Genomic DNA, 17,873 nt, shown 5'->3' on the forward strand with positions numbered 1-17,873 from the left:
GCTGCTGCGCCGCGGGGCGCCTCGCCAGCGGGTAGCGCGGCGGGCCGGGCCGGGGAGCGGTCACGGCGGGAGGCGGCGGTGCCCTCTCCGGAGCGGCGGCGGCAGGAGGACGGGAGGGAAGGACGCACTGACAGGTCGGCCGCTGGCGCTCGCTTCATCCTCTGCTCCCCACGCCGCGCCGCCCCGGGCTGCTGCACGGCGCTGGGCACCGCCGCATCCAGCGGCGCCCCGTTTCGAGGCCAGGGGGTAGCGGTGGGGGAGGCACCGGGAGGGCATAACATGGCGCAACGGTGCCATAATCTCCCACCGGGGAGGCGGCGGGGCGGGCGCTGCGGCGGGGCCGGGGCGCGGCGGCGGCTCCCCCGCGGGCCGGCTCGGCGGGCGGGCGCTGCCGGGGCAGGTGTGTGTGTGTGGGGGTCCTTTCCCCCCATCCCGGGGGCTCGTACGTTATTTGTGTGCAGCTTCCTTCTGCTACCATCATCATTTCCCCTCCATCCTCTCCCTGCAGCGTCTAAAATACCCTTCATTTTTGCCCCGGCTTCTAGTGAGGCAAAGGCTTACACAACGCGGGGTGGGGGGCGGGTGGGTGCTGCGCCTCGCGAGGGGCCAGGCTGCCTGAAGGACCATTGTGCGTGTGGCGTGGCCGTGTGTGGCCATGTGCGTGTGTCCGTGCGTGTCTCTGCCATGCACACCCCCCCCCCCCCCCGCCCCCCACTGCCGCCGCCTCCCGTTCGGCCATAAACCCCGAATCTCCCCTTCCCCTCCCGTGTTTTCCGCCTCTGCAGAGCAGGCAGCGGCAGGCACGCCAGCGAAGATGTCGGGTCAGACGCTGACAGATCGCATCGCAGCTGCTCAGTACAGCGTTACGGGATCAGCCGTAGCCAGAGCCGTCTGCAAAGCCACCACGCATGAAGTGATGGGGCCCAAGAAAAAGCACCTGGACTGTGAGCATCCCTTTTTGTATCCCCAGCGGCTGAGGAGGCGGCCCGCGGGGCTCTTCAGCTCGCCCCTGAGCCGTCTGGCTGTCGCGCTTGCTGTAATCCAGCTTTCAGACCCTAAGGGTTATGAGAAATCGCCAGGAGAGGATGAGTTATTATTGCATTTCTTCTCTTATTGCATAATACTGCTCTTTCGGCCATATTTTTTTTTTTTTTCCTCATGACCTCTTGCCTTTTATCTAGGAAGGCAGTGCGAAGCGTGCCTGGGGGAGCAGGGGCTTGGAGAGAGGGGAGGGAATTGGACACAGGGCAAAATGCACACATGCTTGTCACTGCCTACTTTGATCAGGATTAAGCTGGGCAGAGACATAAATGTTTGGCCAGGAGGTGGCCAAGTGCCGGTAGGTGTGTGGCCATCTCCACAGCAGACTTCTGAAGAGGTTTAGATGGTGGTGTGCATAAATGGCAAGGCACTTGGATAACGCTACGCTGTAGATTGGAACAGCCTTTGGAGAGTTTAAGGGCTGTTGCTGAGGTCCCAGATATCTGATAGGAACGTCATGAGCTGTCCAATAGTTTGCATCATGTTTTATTGAAGATGGCTGGTGGCTTGGTCTCACAGGTTTATGATCTATTCTGGACCGCCATTAGCTAGTTAATGCATGAAACAAGGTTGAAGTTAAAATGTTTCTTAAAAAACAATGAGCTAGTGATGTTTTGTCTTGACAATTTTATTTCTTTACAACCCACTCAACTGTCAGTCCCTGCTTAGAGACATCAAGGGGTAGAATGGTTAAAGAATTTAATAGCATGGTGTTAATTTGCCTTGTTTACCGGTAGTAACTCTGTCCAGCATTGAACTCAGTAGATCAACAGCAGGTTTTAATGTCTAAAATTAAGTGTTTTTCCTGTTTTTTCTTGACATGGTAAGAAATACTTTCAAGTAAAGATGAGCCGGTTTTATACCAAGCAGTCTCTTGGCTGCTGGCCGTTACTAAGTAATGCTGGTGCAGGTGCATGTGAATACAATTCTGATGATGCTGTATTTCTTAAAAGGAGGTAGTATTACTTCTGGAAAATAATTCCAGGTTTCAGTTCTAATGACTTCATAGCTAACCCTTAAAGTGGGAAACAGCATGCTGGTCTTCCAATATATCTAAATACTCTTGTATATATGTCTAAGAGATGCTGATGTAAGCAGCATTGATTGAAGACTGACTTGAGTCTGAACCATTGTTTAAATAGATAAGTGGTCTTGATATCATGTATTCTGTCTTGTTTTCTTCTCTATGTTAAAAAATCATCTTGGTTATTGATGTCTCCCTCATTGCTGTTTAGTAGCTGCTGACACTTTTAATCTGTAGGTTGTGTCTGCACTGTCCTGCTCTATCTGTTACTAGAAGCTTTAGCTTAAAAAAATAAGCATAGCTCATGTATTTAAAAGCATGCTGTGTCTCTGTGTGTGTATTTATATATATGCACATGTATGTGTGTGTGTATATACATATATATAAAAAATAAAGTACTATCTGGAACAGGCAGGATTAAAGTGAGGTAGAAATAATTTACCAGTGCTAATATTAAGGTCTGGAAAGGGACTGTTTGGATATTGGTGGTAATATTACTACTTCAGAAAATGAGTGTGGGGGAGACTGAAGCTGGTAACATGCCATGCAATTTCTTACCCATTTGCATGTAAGATACAAGAGGAAGAGAAATTATCATTTCCTTGGAAGATATATCCCTGTTCATTCGTCCTTCTATTTTCCCAGCTGTATGTAACAGTTGAGAGTTTAACTATCTGGTATCATTAAAGGCAGAATCTTGCTGGTGGGAGATATGCGCATTCAAAATTGTGAACTATTAAGTGAAAAACAAGTTCATGTTTTAAAAGAAAAAATATTCTCAGGCTCCTAAACCCAAGGCATCTCCTCATAAGTAGGCAGTTCCTTGAACTCTGACATGTATCTTGTGAACAAGTGTTAAAATGGGCTTTATATATTGTAATGAGAGAGTGAATTACAAATTCGTCCTCTGAAAGAGCAATGCCCCCATGCATGCAGGAGGTACTGCTAGGTGGAGGTAGATCTGAGCCACATGGCTTACTGCATTTCAAGTTGGATAAGTAGCATTTGAAGATGTGGAGAAGGAAATGAAAGGTTAAACTTGCCAATGCCTTAAGATAAGTTTGGCCAAGATAATGAGCCAAGGTGCAAAGGATTTAGATGGTTACAACTTCAGGTACCAGAGAGCGATGGTTGGAGCGATGCTTTATGAAGAGCTGTAATTGTAGTATTGGTGTGGGGGTTCTGTGTCCTTAGGGAACTCCATAATTTTATTTAGTGTCTTAGTGGCCAGGTGTCGTGTCACACAACCTATCTTCCACTGTCCGGCTTAGCAGATGGGCTTTGTAAATTAAATGGAGAGATCAGCTCTTTAATGTGAGTTAAGTAGTCCTGTGAGGATGGAACACAATGATGCCTGTCCTCATATGTTTTCTTACAGGAGATAGTAGTTCCAGAAGGTTATAGAAAGGTGATAGGTGACAAGGTGTGGGGTGTTTGTTTTTAGGGGTTTTTTGTGTAGTTTTTTAGTTTAGATTTTTTTTTAGTGAGTCCTACTTAGAGGGAATTCGCTCTGAGGAATAAAAAGCATCATTTGGGTATGAGTGCATGTGTGTGAGGAAGTGAGGAGAGAACAAAATGAACATCTTCTGTGAACAGAAGCTGAGCTGCTGTTACCTTTGTGCAGTTTTCGGTACTTGCATGGCTTATGAGTGCAGGCTTTAATATGGATGCTGCATAGTGGCTGTCCTTTGGCATGGACTCCGGGTGCTGCACAGGCTTGTCATGTGAAAAAGTACTGAAGTGTGGTTAGGCTGCTATCATATACTCATTACTAAGATTTACCATTTCCTTGAATTCCAGTTGTCATACTGGTGAATTTCAAGCAACTGCGAGAAGTCATGCCAGATGGCATTAAATGCATTTTCCAAGTCCCTGTGGAGAGAAAAGGAGTATAAATCTAGGATGCTCTGATGTTTTGGGGCAAGCCGTTGCAGGTGGCATATTAAGAGCTCTGCCCCTTTTGAACTTAACAAACTTGTTGTCTTGACTCCATATCATTGCGGTGACTTTATCCCCCTCAGTTAACCATGTCGTGTTAAATAAATTACAGTTAGATACAGCAAGTGAGGAAGGTATTTCCATAGAGAAGTGGGGATTGGTAACTTGATTTTGCTGCAGTGAGAAGGACCATTGCAGGGTCCGTGACAGTGAATGAGATATATGGACTATGTTAAGGATGTATGAGCTGTGGTAATTCAACTGGGAGGACAATCCTAGTGCAAAGCATAGAAGTTTCATTACCAGAATTCTTCTGAAAGATATGTTAAGGTTTCACTGAGGGTTTAATTGTGTGGGACAAGTAAAAACCAGCTTCCAGCCTTGAATGGGGGTGACTGATGGTATCAACAGGGAGAAGCTTTTGGAGAAGTCAAGGAGAACTTGACTTTCAAATATTAAAACACACAATAGATGAGGGAAAAATAGGTAGATCTGAACTCAGCTCCTTTTATAAAGGATCTCACTCAGAAACAGACTGTCAAGCTTTCATTTAGGGAAGTGATTTGGAAACCAGTGAGGTTGTTGCATCTGCAGTTGGTCATAACAAGTTCCTGTTTCTGAAAATGATCAAAACGGCTGGGATTTTCCTTGACTTATTTTGTTGAGTGAATTGCTTTGCAGCTGGAGGAAGCTCTAGAGTGTGTATGCTAAAAAGACCACATGGTGCCTCCTCACTTCTTCAAAATAATTCTCATAAGGTAGAAGGCCCTTCCGGAGGCCTGATCAGGAACTGGGAGACGTTCATGAAATGTGGAAACGAAGCAGATGAAGATCAGGACTCGATTTTCTGTGGCTGAGGAGGTGACCTGTGTATCTGTAGTAACATCTTTCCATCCCAAGTCTAATTTTGCATATTTGTATGTGGCTGACAAACAAAGGCTCTAAAAGGAAATCTGTAGTTTAATTTATGCTGGTAACTGAACTGCAGGGCTGGCGTCAGTATTGTGCTTCTGCAGACTTTCCCCTGCAATGTTTTGCCTTTCTGCTGCAAACTGTGGGGATGACCTAACAAGTTTGAATCACTGTGATCTTTAGTCTTGAAACAGAAGTGGCTGTTGACCAAAAGCAATGGGTTAAACTTTTTCTTTGGCTCAGTAAAGATAAAGATGCTAGATCCCATAGGTTAGTCTTAGAAACCTCTACCTCATTCCTGAGGAATATGTCTGTCTCTCTATTTTTTGGGAGAGGTGGGGGTCAATGGAGCTATCTTGAGTCACTAGGCTTCAATGACTGTTAAGGTTAACTGGTATGCGTGTTTCAGTTGTTTGCAGTTGAAGTGATTTGGGGAGTGTTCCAAGTCTGTTGGCACTTGGAGCCCTTTCCTAGCTGGAGCAGCACAGACGTACGAGTACTGCATTGCTCTGCAGTCCAGGTGACACTTTGTCTTTACGGCCATGGAAGTACCTTCAAGAAAATTGCCAAGAATGGAATCCTTGTACAAACTGGGCTTAACCCTTCACACTTTGCTAATGAAACTATTTCCATATGTCTCACTGTATCTTGTATTGCAGTAGTTTGTCACAGTTTCTGTGTACAGGAGAACTGCCTTTGTTTAAAAGTTAGTATTGAAGATCAGCTGTAATACAGTGTCTTGGTTTTTGTTGTCACAGCTGGGGTGTGTTCTAAATTGTGAACTCCTCCTTGTCACCCCAATGAATCTCACACCTGAAAAGAAAAAAAACCAAGCAAGCAATTCTTTTCTTTAATCCATTAATGGATATTGGATTAGCGCATTTATATTTTTTATGTATGTGTGTAAGGACTTGTCATCAATCTCTATTTTGAATAGCTCTGTTTCTGTGGGCTTCTCTAATGTCCTTTCCCAAAACAGTATTGAAGACTCACTTCATTTGGAGGTGTGTAGATCTCTGAACAGGAGTAGAAATGTCTGTCATGGGTAAGGGGAGCTACTAAGAAGGCATTTTAGATTAGTTGATCTTGAGTATTTCAGTGGCATTAACTTTCAATTCAAAAATACTGTTTTTTAAGGCATGTGTAGTACCAAGAGAAGTCTGCCCTTTTAATTAAGCTAGGATTTAGCTAACTAATAATTTTTCAATATATGTTTGAAGCTGGGTAGAAGTTTGAATTCATGTTAAGATACAAAGGTTGAAACATGGGCAGAATCACTTGATCTTGTGCATCTGAACTGTTCTAAGTCGTCTTATGGTACAATGCCTAAGGAAAGAAAAGGGAGGATAAGGGAACTGAAGAGTGTGTAGACAGTGTAATATTAAACTTTCTTTCATCCAAACAGTGTAACTTGATAAAGCTAGATTGACTAGTCCTGCTCTCCCTCCCCTTGGCTTTTACTCAGCTGAAGGTGTGTATTCTTAGTCTGTTTTCAGTAGAGATCAAGATCCTTCTGTTAAACATGTTTTGTCAAGGTCATGGATGACAAATTCTGGGACAAGTCATGTCTTTCTGCTGTACTGACTTCCATTAGTAGACCTTGATAATAGAGTGGCCATAGCTTTCTTTGAGGCCCCTTGTTCATGAGGTGGTCAGTATGTCAGTGACCAGTCCATAGTTTTAATCACTTCTGTTTAGTAGTCGAATATGTTTCATAATAGTCTTATAGTGTTACTCCCTTAGATCCTTTGTGGCAGCAACTGAACATCTTTTAAACAAACAAACAAAAAAAGCCCTGCAGTTTGATTTCCTGTGGTTTGATTTGATCTGTGCCTCTGATTTCCTAGCCTGGCTCTTAAACCCTCCATCTTCTGTGTGTGCCTTACCTGGGCCTGTGCCACTAGTGAGGAATTATGTGAAGTCTCCAAGAAAGTGCTGTGTTGGTGTAGTCAGTCCATGCTTCTGCGTGTCTGCCCTGTGAAGGATCCTCTGAAGTGCTTAAAAGTAGATGGCAGTCAGGGTAACTCTGAAGGGCATACAGCATTATGGATGCTATTTGTCTTCTCTGCTTCTTGCTGGATGGAGAAGTTGGTAGCCAAAGAGGAGAATTTGCTGCCCTCTTAGTCCCCACTTCTGAAGAAAAGGTAATATAGCAGAGGCACAGCTGCCTCTAGTATTTTTCTGCCTGTGTTCAAGGTACTTGAGACTACTTTGCTCTTCCTACCTTACTTACCGTCCCCCTGGTACTGGGTGTCCATGGCAAGGTCTTGGCCGCAGGAATGGCTTCTGTGAGAAGAGACCAGGATCTGCTCCATGCCAGACACAGCCAGCTCCACAATGGACCCACTGCAGGACACAGCTGAGCCTGTCTCCCAAGCTTGTGGCACCTCCAGGAAAATGTGTTTAAGAAGGGGCTGAAAACACTAGACAGGTGGAGGAGGAGGAGGGAAAAAGTGAGACATGGCAGAGGGAACACCAAGGTCTGAGGTGGAGCAGGAGATACTCCATGGTGCTGGAGCAGATATCCCCTGCAGTCTGTGGAAGAGACCTTATTCTCAGAGGTCACAGCTGCATTGTCTACCCCTGCTACCGAAACCTTGCCACCTGCACCCAATATACCTCCTGCCCCCAAAGAAAAGAAAGGGAGAGACCTTCCTCAGTCAGCTGTGGGCATATGGTATTGCTGAAGGAGCTGGCTCCAGTATTTCTGGGAATGGGAAAAAATTGGGGGCGGGGGGGGGGGGGAACATTATATCCCTTCCCTTAGTCTTACTATAGTCTAGAGATGAGTCAGTGATACCAAACAGTATCATTAAGTTAACATGCCCTGTTCTTTTTTGGAGCTTCTTTTCAAGGCACAGATCAGGATGTGGGTAGGGGTGGAAAAGCACAAGTTCTGGTATGTGCCTCAGGGAAGTACAGTAGTCTCACCAACGAGTATCTGATGAAACTTGAATTTCCAAATTTCAACACGGCATGCGGATTAGAAACAATATTCTGCCTGGCTTGGAGAGAGGGGTTTCAAATAGCATGAAAACTTAAAAACAAGGAGTAAAGCAAGCTGGGAAATCAGGGTCTGAATCTCAGCACAGGACATCCAGTGTGCCAAAAGAACAGGTCATCTAGCATGGGACTGAACCCTGAACTCAAACTAAATGATATGATAGAAGAAGCCTTCCTAGTAGCTTTGCAGGCAGTGATCTGTAGCACAGGGTTTGCAGCAGTACTTTTGTTCCCCTGAGTTAGCAGTGCCAGCAAGATTGCAGTGTGAAGCTTCATTGGTAAATTGGTATTAGAGTATCCCACCCCATCAGACTCGGCATGGTTGCTTGATTTTCCTACTGGCCAAAAATTTGCTTTGATGAGAGCTTGGTGGCTTAAATAAAGCCTGAATAAACCAGATGTTGGCAATTGCTAGAAAGCAATCAATACTTGGCAGAGGCTAGGTTGTCACTTTGTGGAGCATGGCTAAGTCTGCTCTTTCTGGAGTCTTGCAAACTGCATGCTAGACCCTTAAAACTGTTTTTAATACTTTTAATCTTGCTATTTTGATCTTGTGTGCTTCTGCAGAGCTGCTTGAAAACAATGAAAATCAATACAAAACAAGTTTTGCCAGGGTGGGCTCAGAGGTATATTCAACAGACATAGCTGGTAGCCAGTAAGCTGCTTGTGCTTATAAAAAATTCTCTTTAGGTTGTGAAACACATTTGCTAAAGCAGTTGAGAGTTGTAGTCCGCTAGGAGAGGGAATATACCAGCAGTCTGGACTAGTGCCACAAATGTTATTGGACATCAGCCTTGAAACATCACTGTGAATGTAGGTGGAATAATAGAACAGTGTTTTCTAGGCTGGTGGCAAATGGTGCATCCATTGGGCATCTGAGGCTTCCAGCTTAGTTGTAGGCACAGTATAGGAAATGGCAGTGCACCGTGTTGGCACTGACTTCCAGAGGAACCAAGTCTAAATACCCTTCTGTTCCTCCTCCCTGCCCAGGATAATGCAATCTCATGCTTTGGGTTAGATTATATCTGTATCTTAACTTAGTTTATTGAAAGGGATTGGATGCTGAAAAGTCCTGGTGTCATGCTAATGTTGTGTATTTCTGTAATCTGTACTCTGGCCATTTGAGCTGAGATAGTGTGTCAGTCCATTGCCTGTCCTAGAATATGTTTTTTCTAGCTATTGATGGAACTCAAATGTGTTATGATATTTCTTGTAGAGGAGATTTTGTGAGTACATAGGCATGATCATGCTTGAAGGCCACCAAGAAAGTACACCCTGCCTCTCGTATGTACTGAGAACTGCAAGTTGCTGACAGGACGTGTCTGCAGCTTGGGTCTGGCCTGTGGCAATCAACTCTTTTCTTGGTCATAAGCCAATATGCAAAATTACCGCAGGTAGAAGGCAAGTTGGCAGGAACTTCTGTGTAGTAGTTGGGCCACAGAGCTCTAACAAAACAGTTGCTGTGTGCTTTGCCAAGGTGGCTTTACTTTCTCAAAGAAGGAATGAAAAAGAAAGCAATATTCTTTGTTAGTTCTTTCTAGGTATTTAGGAGATTGGGTTATGGCTGAGATGTGAAACACTGGTAAGGGTAGACTGGAGAGTTTGGCGTCTTCTTCAGCTAAGATTGTGCTACCATATATTTAAAAGACCAAAAAACATGTCTTTTCAAGAAAGTGTCATAAACTATGCTGTCCTAAAGAGGCGGGATAAGACTGTGGCTTGACTACTGACATTATAGTCGATCACTTCAAACTGACTCTTGGCTTGGCATGAGCGCAGATGACACAATGGCAGCGGGTGCTTCCATAGCAGATGGTCAGCAGTTAGCCTGTAGAGCCTGGCAGGCTCCTAGTGCCGCTGGCAGAGTTTTGTTATATCTCTTAAGTCTCTCTGATAGTTTACAGAATGTTCTAAAATGGTCCTCTGTAGAACTGAGAGGAAGACATGACTGCTAAAAGCATGAATAAAACATGCTGACTTGTCGCCCGTATTCTTAAAATGTATGCAAGTTTGCAAGTTTACAAGTTTAGAGGAAGGTCCTCAAAATACGGCAGTGATCAGTTATCTTGCCACAGTGCAATTCTGCACTAGCTGGAGCACATGTCTTTACACATAATTGAAGAGCCCACATAGATGCACTTAAGTGGGAGTTCAAACTGTTTTTAAAAGGACTCTTCCTTTCACTTCTCGTTTCAGAGAGTGTAGGATTTGTATGAAAGGGGGAGGCCAGCTGGCCTGTTTCCTGGCTCTGAAGGCTGCTGTTTCTCATTATGTAGAGGACAAATATAGATGCAAGCTTTAACATATCATTACATCAGTTCTTTAGCAACCCTGGAGTTTTAAAACGTAACCTTTTCAAATGGAGACTTGGGTTTCGATCTTGCTGCATGACACTGGAATCCAAAGTACGGTTGTTGTGCCTGTAGCTCTTAATCTAAGTTTTAAAGCTTCATCTAAACCTGTTTATAGGAGAAAGTACATTCTGCTAAGGGGCAGCAAGCCAGAGGAAGCCAGCATAACTAGTGTGCCAATGTTTTGAAAACATGTACATTTTATCATGAATGATGTTTCCTTACTGGCATCTGAAACAGAACGGTTTTCATATGTGAGCCTTGCCTGTGACTTTCTGATCTGATCTTTCATTCTAAGCCACGTAGAGTCTTTCTAGGTTTACTAAGCTTAATTTAAACTTCAAATTGCTCTGTTATTTGTGAATGGCAAGAGTATTAAGAGGCAGTTTGCTATGTTTGGAATAGGTGAGTTTAAAGAACTCCCTCTTGTTTATCAGGAAGCTGGAAGTTGCTTAGGCAGTATTATGAGAAGCTACCTTTCAAAACTCACCTCCATATTGTGCTTAGGAGTTTTAATTGACACTTCTGGATGTTCCAGTCTAGAGATCTGACTCTGTGCGAAGCTTTGCTGCCTGGATGTGAGCCTGCGTGATAAATTAAAACTTCCCCATTCATCAGTAGCTTGACGGGAGACTTTACTGTCAGTGGCAAACACGTATTCCAGAGGCATTGGTGACTTTGAACTGTTAGTGACTTACTACTGCACGTGTTTTTTTTGCATGTTAGTAGTCCTAACTGCATCTTCCATCTCTCAGGTGGATGTTCCATTGAGTTTAACGGAATTTTTTTGCAATGTCAAGAAGTCTGCAGTATATGAAAGGCTGCAGGCTTATGTTGAAGAGTAAAGTCTACTGGTAGTTGATGTTATTTTTTTCAGAATTTCTGAGAGTTAAACTCAGCTGTCTGTGTGGCAGAAGCACAGGATTCTTGTTTAACTAGTGTAGTACAGGGGAAAGAACATAAATGAATTGTATGTTTGGCTTCATATTTTATTATTTTTTTTTTAGCAACGAGAGAGTAAAGCTCTGTCTAATGTGAAGGACATCAGTCAGTTTGTAAAAAACAAAACCAAACAAACAACCCCCCCCCCCAAACAACAACAACAACAAAAACCACACAAAAACGAAAAACAAACAAACAAACAAAACCACAAACCAAAAAAAAAACCAACCCAAAACAAACCTAAGCACAGCATTCACATACGAGGCAGCCATCTGGTTTTAGGAACTCTTATAGTCTTTCTGTTGCATTATAGATACTTAGATACAAGGCAAAATGGATTGAAATTATTGCACCCATTTTACAAGTACTTGCTGTTTAGTTGGAACTGCTTCAGTATGCCTCTAGGAGGTCATACTGTTGCACTGACTGTATGGACAGGTTTGCATTACACTTGGTTTCTTTTTCCTATAGATATGTTCGTGTTTTCAATGGGACTGTCTGCATAGTTGTGGGCATTTCATTCCCAGTTAAGAATTTCAACCCATGCTAAGCTTCTGGTGGCTTGTCTGCGCCACAGAGTGCATGGGCTCTGGCCTTGTTTGGTTATTTTTCAGGCTGAGCCTTATGAAGGTTACGTCGTCCCATGACATCCACTGACAAAATAGCTGGACTTTTAGAAGAATCTGGCTGAGACAGTAGGAAAAACACAGACCATGGTCTGGGTATTGAAAGTTAGATGTGTTAGCTGCTGCGCCTGTCTACTCAACTGACATGTTTCTAACATCCAGGCTGCAGCTAATTAACATGTCACTTAAGTTGCTTGCATGTTGTCTCATCCCCACCCTTTTTTTTTTTTTATGTATTCCCAATGTGTAACAGCTAAGCAGTGCAGGTGAAACATAAGGCTGCTTCCAATATATTTTCAGTCTCAGTCAGATTTGTAGTGGATTACAAAATGCTGTTCTGGGCAGAGTTGATAGGCTAGCAACAGTTTCACTTCTACAAGTTTATTAAAAACAAATGATTTTGTGAGGACAGTAGATCATTTGGGAGTGGAAAGCACTAACCAGGGTTCATTCTTCTCAGAATAAGAACAACAGCATGGCAACTCAAATAGCTCATGTACCATGCCTCAGTTGATTACCACTTTCTGCCAGATGTGGTTGCAGTGTAAGATCAGCCTAACATGTAAAGGCTGATTAGAAAACTATTCTAGTGCAGAGATTACAGTAAATGACCCCCTGCTGCTGTGCCAAACATGAAATCCTTACCTTTCTAGTGTAGCTGTTGTGGTCCGGATAAAAGCTGCAGTTGATCCTGTTACTGGTATTCCAATAAACAGCCAAGTGATAAGAGTTATGAATTGATATAACCAACAGGTAATGTTAGGGGTTGTTCACCCTCATGGAAGGACAGTCATGGGCCAGAGATGGAATCCTGATTTCCAGTTACAGTAGTCAGTTAACTAGATCTTATTTGCTTTTCTCTTTCTATGCAATAAGCTTGCAACGTTATACACCCTTTAAACTTCTTCAGTTGTATGCAGCAAGACCTAGGATGCAACGGGACTGTGGCTTTAGTGCTTGCATGGATGGAGAGAACAATTTTACCCCTTAGAGGAAATTGAATAAATGCTTTGAAAACTTGGCAAAAGATTGGCTGGTGGCCACAGTTTCATATTTCTTCTCTAAATTAATGTGTATTTTGGTTAAGGCTTCCAGGTTTGAATTGCTGAAGGAAATGGCTTGTAGAATGAGGTCTGGGGTCTGAGATCTGCAAGGTGGGATAAAAGTTCCTTTTTATGCAAAAAGCTATTGGTCAAATGCTTAACACAAATGCTACTTGTAATGTTAGTAGGGTTTTTTCCATGTTCTTTCCTCCCCTAGAGTTTGTCATCTAGGATGCCATATTACAATAGGATGGGGAGTAGCATTTCTCCAAGATGATTGCTTTTATATTTTAACCATGTAACCGTCGGTTGGTGTTCACCAAATGCAAATGGCATTTTGTATATCTTAAAGTATTGAGAGCTGTGCAAAAAAGGTAGTACAGTGGTGATTTGTGGCTCAGCTGCTATTTACAGGAAGTCAATAAAATAGAGAAGTGGCACATCTAGCTCCAGAATTACTTGATGTTTCATATCAACATAAGTAGAACTTCTCAATTCTTGTCTTTGAGCAGAAAAATACACGTACCTGTTGAGCTAGTCGTGGAGGAGGATTTGGGTGGAGTCAGAGTCTGGAATGGGGTCTCTGGATGAAAAAGGAACATTAGAGCAGTGATTTCTCATCTTTCTCCTGCTTTGCTGAACTTGTGTTCTTGCCTGAGACAAATTCTTTGATATTCAAAGCGAGTGAATTCTGTACAAATAAGGTTCAAGACTGAGCTTCTTACTACTTCGGACAGGGGAAAGATTCCATGCTTAATAACTAAGGCTTTTGCTACAGTGAAGCTGCTTGAAAAAAGCTGCAGTGGCTGTGGTCAGGAAGAAACCAGGCAGAATTCTTTGACCATGGGGCCTTTTCCCGTTTGCTTAATGTTCTGGCTTCAGACGTGTGAGGCTAAAAAGCTGATTGCCTTAGCAAGGTTGTACTAGGGAGTTTGTGTAGCCCATCTTGTGGGTGACAATGCTATTGTTCCAGATATTTAATTCCCGAGTAAAATGGAAGCTTTTATTCTTCTGAATTGTTGGATCACGGGTGTCAGTAGGGTCTTGGTCTTTTTCCATAGAATATATTCATCACTAATTAATTGGCTGTCTTAAAGACTATACTTAAAACCTCAATGACTGCTACTTAAACTTGAGCTTCTGCAGCTGGCCTGAATGTCATGTTTGAGTTGTACTACTCTCAGGGAGAAAACTGCAATGCAAACAGTAAAGGTAACGCACATTATTCTCCCCCAGAGACAGTGAACCTATAAGTTCTGGGAACTTCTAAGTAAAAAGTATTCATAGTTCATGGAACTTGGAGTTGCTTATGGCAAGAATTTTTTTTTAACACAGTATAATCGCACTTTTTCCCCATCAGTTAGTACTTAGGGAGACAGCTGCCTTGGTTGCACCAATTTAGATCCAATAGAAGACCACCTGACAGTTGGCTTTTATTTTCCTCTTTCCAAGAGAGCTGCACCTGAACTTCTCAGGAGGAAAAGCCATATGTATAAATCATTGAGGACCAAAAGGGACACAAATCCAACATAACTGGTTTAATACTGCTGATGAGCTGGGGTGTTTTTTGCAGGTGACTTAAAGCTAAATATCTTGCCTTGATATGGTGGGGAAGGAGGGGTGTGAAACATATAAAAGTACATTGGAATAAAATCCAGCAATGTATATGGGCAGTGGATTTTTCAGCTTTGTTTACAAAAGACGTATTTGGTGATACAGGAAGTGGTGCACTATCGTATTTAAAAAGGAGTAGTGTGGTAAGAAGATGATTCTAAGGCTAGTTAAACTCTCAGTTTAAGTTGGAGGAAGCTCGAAGAGAAATTTGCTGGTAGTTGAAGTCGTCTGCCCTGTCTCTCCGCAGACTCTTCATGTGATTGATAGGGAAGAAGAAACTCTTTCTCTTCTGCAAAACACTTAGTACTATGGGTAGTATGAGTATGCCTATGAGTAGGCAGAGAGGAAGAAATTTTATATAAAAGGTTGTCTTGGTGTGGGATGCAGTTGTGTTGTTCAAAGACTGACTGCCATGATCTCTCAGACTTCAGGATCTGCATCAAATATTTGTCCTCACAAGAGTCTGAGATATGTTTGGAAAGAGGGAGGTCTGTGAAGTAAGGCTGGAGAGAGGAGGTTGCAGTCCCCCTAGTTACTTGTAGTCACAAGGACTATAGCTACATTACTGGGAAAGTCTATGTAGTACCTGGAGGGCATGCTGTCTGTGGAAGATTGTGTTTAGGTTTGTTGAGTTGGTGTAGGCATGAAAGTGCATAGGCAGTATCTGGAAGATGCTGGACTTTGATATAGGGTAGGCTTGCTGGGGTCAGGGTGAGATGTAGTAACTCTTGAGGTAGACTTTTGGGGAGGAAGGAGGAGACAGCATGAATTGCTGTTATGCTTGGGGAGATTATTACAAGTCAGATTATGAGGCATGTTTGTGGAGACATGGCAAGCTGGGGATGAAAAGAGTAGATGGTAAACTTTAACCTCACAGATAAATTCCTGACTCTTGTTTGTGGAATTGCTTGATAGTCAAAGCCAACAACATGAAAATCATCTAATGTTCTCATGAGCAATTATAATAGAAGCAGAAACCGATAACTTTGTTCACAGAATCACAGAATCAACCAGGTTGGAAGAGACCTCTGGGATCATCAAGTCCAACCATTACCCTGACAACAACATGTCAACTAGACCATGGCACTAAGTGCCATGTCCAGTCTTTTCTTAAACACATCCAGAGATGGTGACTCCACCACCTCCCTGGGCAGCCCATTCCAATGTCTAATAACCCTTTCTGTAAAGAAATTCTTCCTAATGTCCAACCTGAACCTCCCCTGGTGCAGCTTGAGGCTATGTCCTCTTGTCCTATCGCTAGTTGCCCGGGAGAAGAGGCCAACTCCCACTTCACTACAACCTCCCTTCAGGTAGTTGTAGACTGCAATAAGGTCACCTCTGAGCCTCCTCTTCTCCAGGCTAAACAACCCCAGCTCCCTCAGCCGCTCCTTGTAGGTCAGACCCTCCAGACCCTTCACGAGCTTGGTCGCCCTCCTCTGGACTCGCTCCAACACCTCGACATCTTTCTTGAAGTGCGGGGCCCAGAACTGGACACAGTACTCAAGATGCGGCCTCACCAGTGCTGAGTAGAGAGGGACGATCACTTCCCTAGACCGGCTGGCTACACTATTCCTAATAGAGGCCAGGATGCCATTGGCCTTCTTGGCCACCTGGGCACACTGCTCGCTCATGCTTAGCTGGCTGTTGATCAGCACCCCCAGGTCTCTTTCCGCCGGGCCGCTTTCTAACCACTCTTCCCCCAGCCAAGTTCTGCTTTCCTGTACTGTTTTGTGGTCAGTCTTCTGTAGACCTGGAAGTTCAGCTCTTGTGTTGGTTAGCACAATGATGTAGTAGCTTCCTGATAGAGTTATGTGTCTTGCAAAGGAGGACTTGTACTGCTACTTGCCTATTTAACTTTTTTGGTTGAGGCTTTTAAGCCCTTGCTTTAAGCCACTTCTTTCTGTTCTTGACTAGCCTGGATTTGGAACAATCCTGCATTTCCTTTTCTATAGATTCAAAGCATTATTTAAGTATTTCTAAGCAAGAAAAACAACTTGTGAAGACTGTTACACTGTTCAACGTAATAGTGAGGAAGGTCTGTAAGGGGGCTACTGTCAGGGAGATTTGGCAAAGTTTAGGAACTGAATGTATGACACAGCTCAGATGCTGAGGCAGCTCATGTGTTAATTCAGCCTGGAATGACAGCTGTTCTTAAGTTGGCACCAATATCCCTCTGAACAGAGAGGCCTTGTGCTCTGCTGCTGTTTCATTGTATACTGAAGTGTAAATTGTGAATAATTAACTTTGAACTGGGGAATCCTGGTCTGTTGATTAAAGAATTGAGTTAAAAAAAAAACCAAACAAACCCAAAACAGGAAAAAACCCTACCTGGATCCAGAATGCAATCTGAAAAGGTAAAGGAAGAACAGAGATTCTTTAAAGTGTTGTATAATCTCTCTCATTTAAAAAAAAAAAAATTCTCAAAACCAGGAAGTAGTTTTAAATGAGACTGAAGAAGTCTGAAATTCTGAAGATTTTAAAACTTCTTGTTGTTCTCTTTTTTTGCCTTATGAGTTTAACAAACACCAAAACTAGTCACATCTTTTAGTGGTCTATTTAAAAGGTCATGAAGAGCTAAGATGTCTTAACTTACTTTAGTCTTCCTCAGTGAACCTTCTACTGATCTTCCTCAATTTGGCAGATTTGTCTTTTTATTAATGAAGGTGTTAATCATGCTCTAGCTTTGATTCTTTTCCCTAATTAAGACTGGGTCAAAAAGTTAGCTCGTCAAAGAGTTTAAAGATGGCGTTTAGATTTAAGTTGTGGTGTCAAAGAACTGACAATCATTTATTTCTTCTATGTGCATTGGTTTTGCATCTGTTAACTAGGGAAAGTATATTGAAGTCCAAATTATAATTTAAACAAGTATCTCTAGACTGAATAAGTGTTCAAAATAACAGCTACCAAAATGTGAAGAGGGGAAATAGGGGGAATCATGTACTGTGATTTGGCAATTATAGTTTAGTCCCACAGTAAACAAACTGGTTCCAATGAAGGTTATATAGGTCTTAATTCTCCAACTGCTTCATTTCTGTTAAAGTCACGGTGAAAGCACTTGCTGCTACTGCTGTACAATTCCTGATTTCTTACTCTGCTTGGAATTTGTATTTGAGCTCGGTTTCTGGGTTTGGGTATTCACTGTCAGTCTACTTGACATGGATGCCTGAAGTAGCAGAAACTTCATCAGAAAGGTACATTTAATCCTTGTTTGTCCTACTTGTGTGTACCCCACACGGAATCATCTTTGTAAGATTGCTTCTTAGGGCTTCTGATGGGCTGTTCTTCGTCTGGTACTTCTTAGTGTCTAATTTGCATTAACAAGTCCACCCATGACTTGCTTGGAAGACTGAACTTCATTGTCTCTTTTGAAAACTAAGTT

The 17,873-nt window shown here is 43.0% G+C and overlaps 1 protein-coding gene across 27 annotated transcripts in view; it reads left to right on the forward strand.

The window, feature by feature from the left end:
* The first annotated feature begins 810 nt into the window (after nt 1–810).
* The window catches only part of SNAP91 (synaptosome associated protein 91), a 73,329-nt gene continuing 56,266 nt past the window's right edge, over nt 811–17,873 (forward strand). For all 27 annotated transcript variants that reach the window (XM_068415620.1, XM_068415663.1, XM_068415682.1 and 24 more), the window contains exon 1: nt 811–944. In XM_068415620.1, the coding sequence (XP_068271721.1) occupies nt 815–944 (130 nt within the window). In that variant the 5' untranslated portion in view covers nt 811–814. The remainder of the gene's footprint in view (nt 945–17,873) is intronic.

Source organism: Nyctibius grandis, chromosome 1 (genome assembly GCF_013368605.1).
Source record: "Nyctibius grandis isolate bNycGra1 chromosome 1, bNycGra1.pri, whole genome shotgun sequence".
NCBI classification, from domain to species: Eukaryota; Metazoa; Chordata; class Aves; order Nyctibiiformes; family Nyctibiidae; genus Nyctibius; species Nyctibius grandis.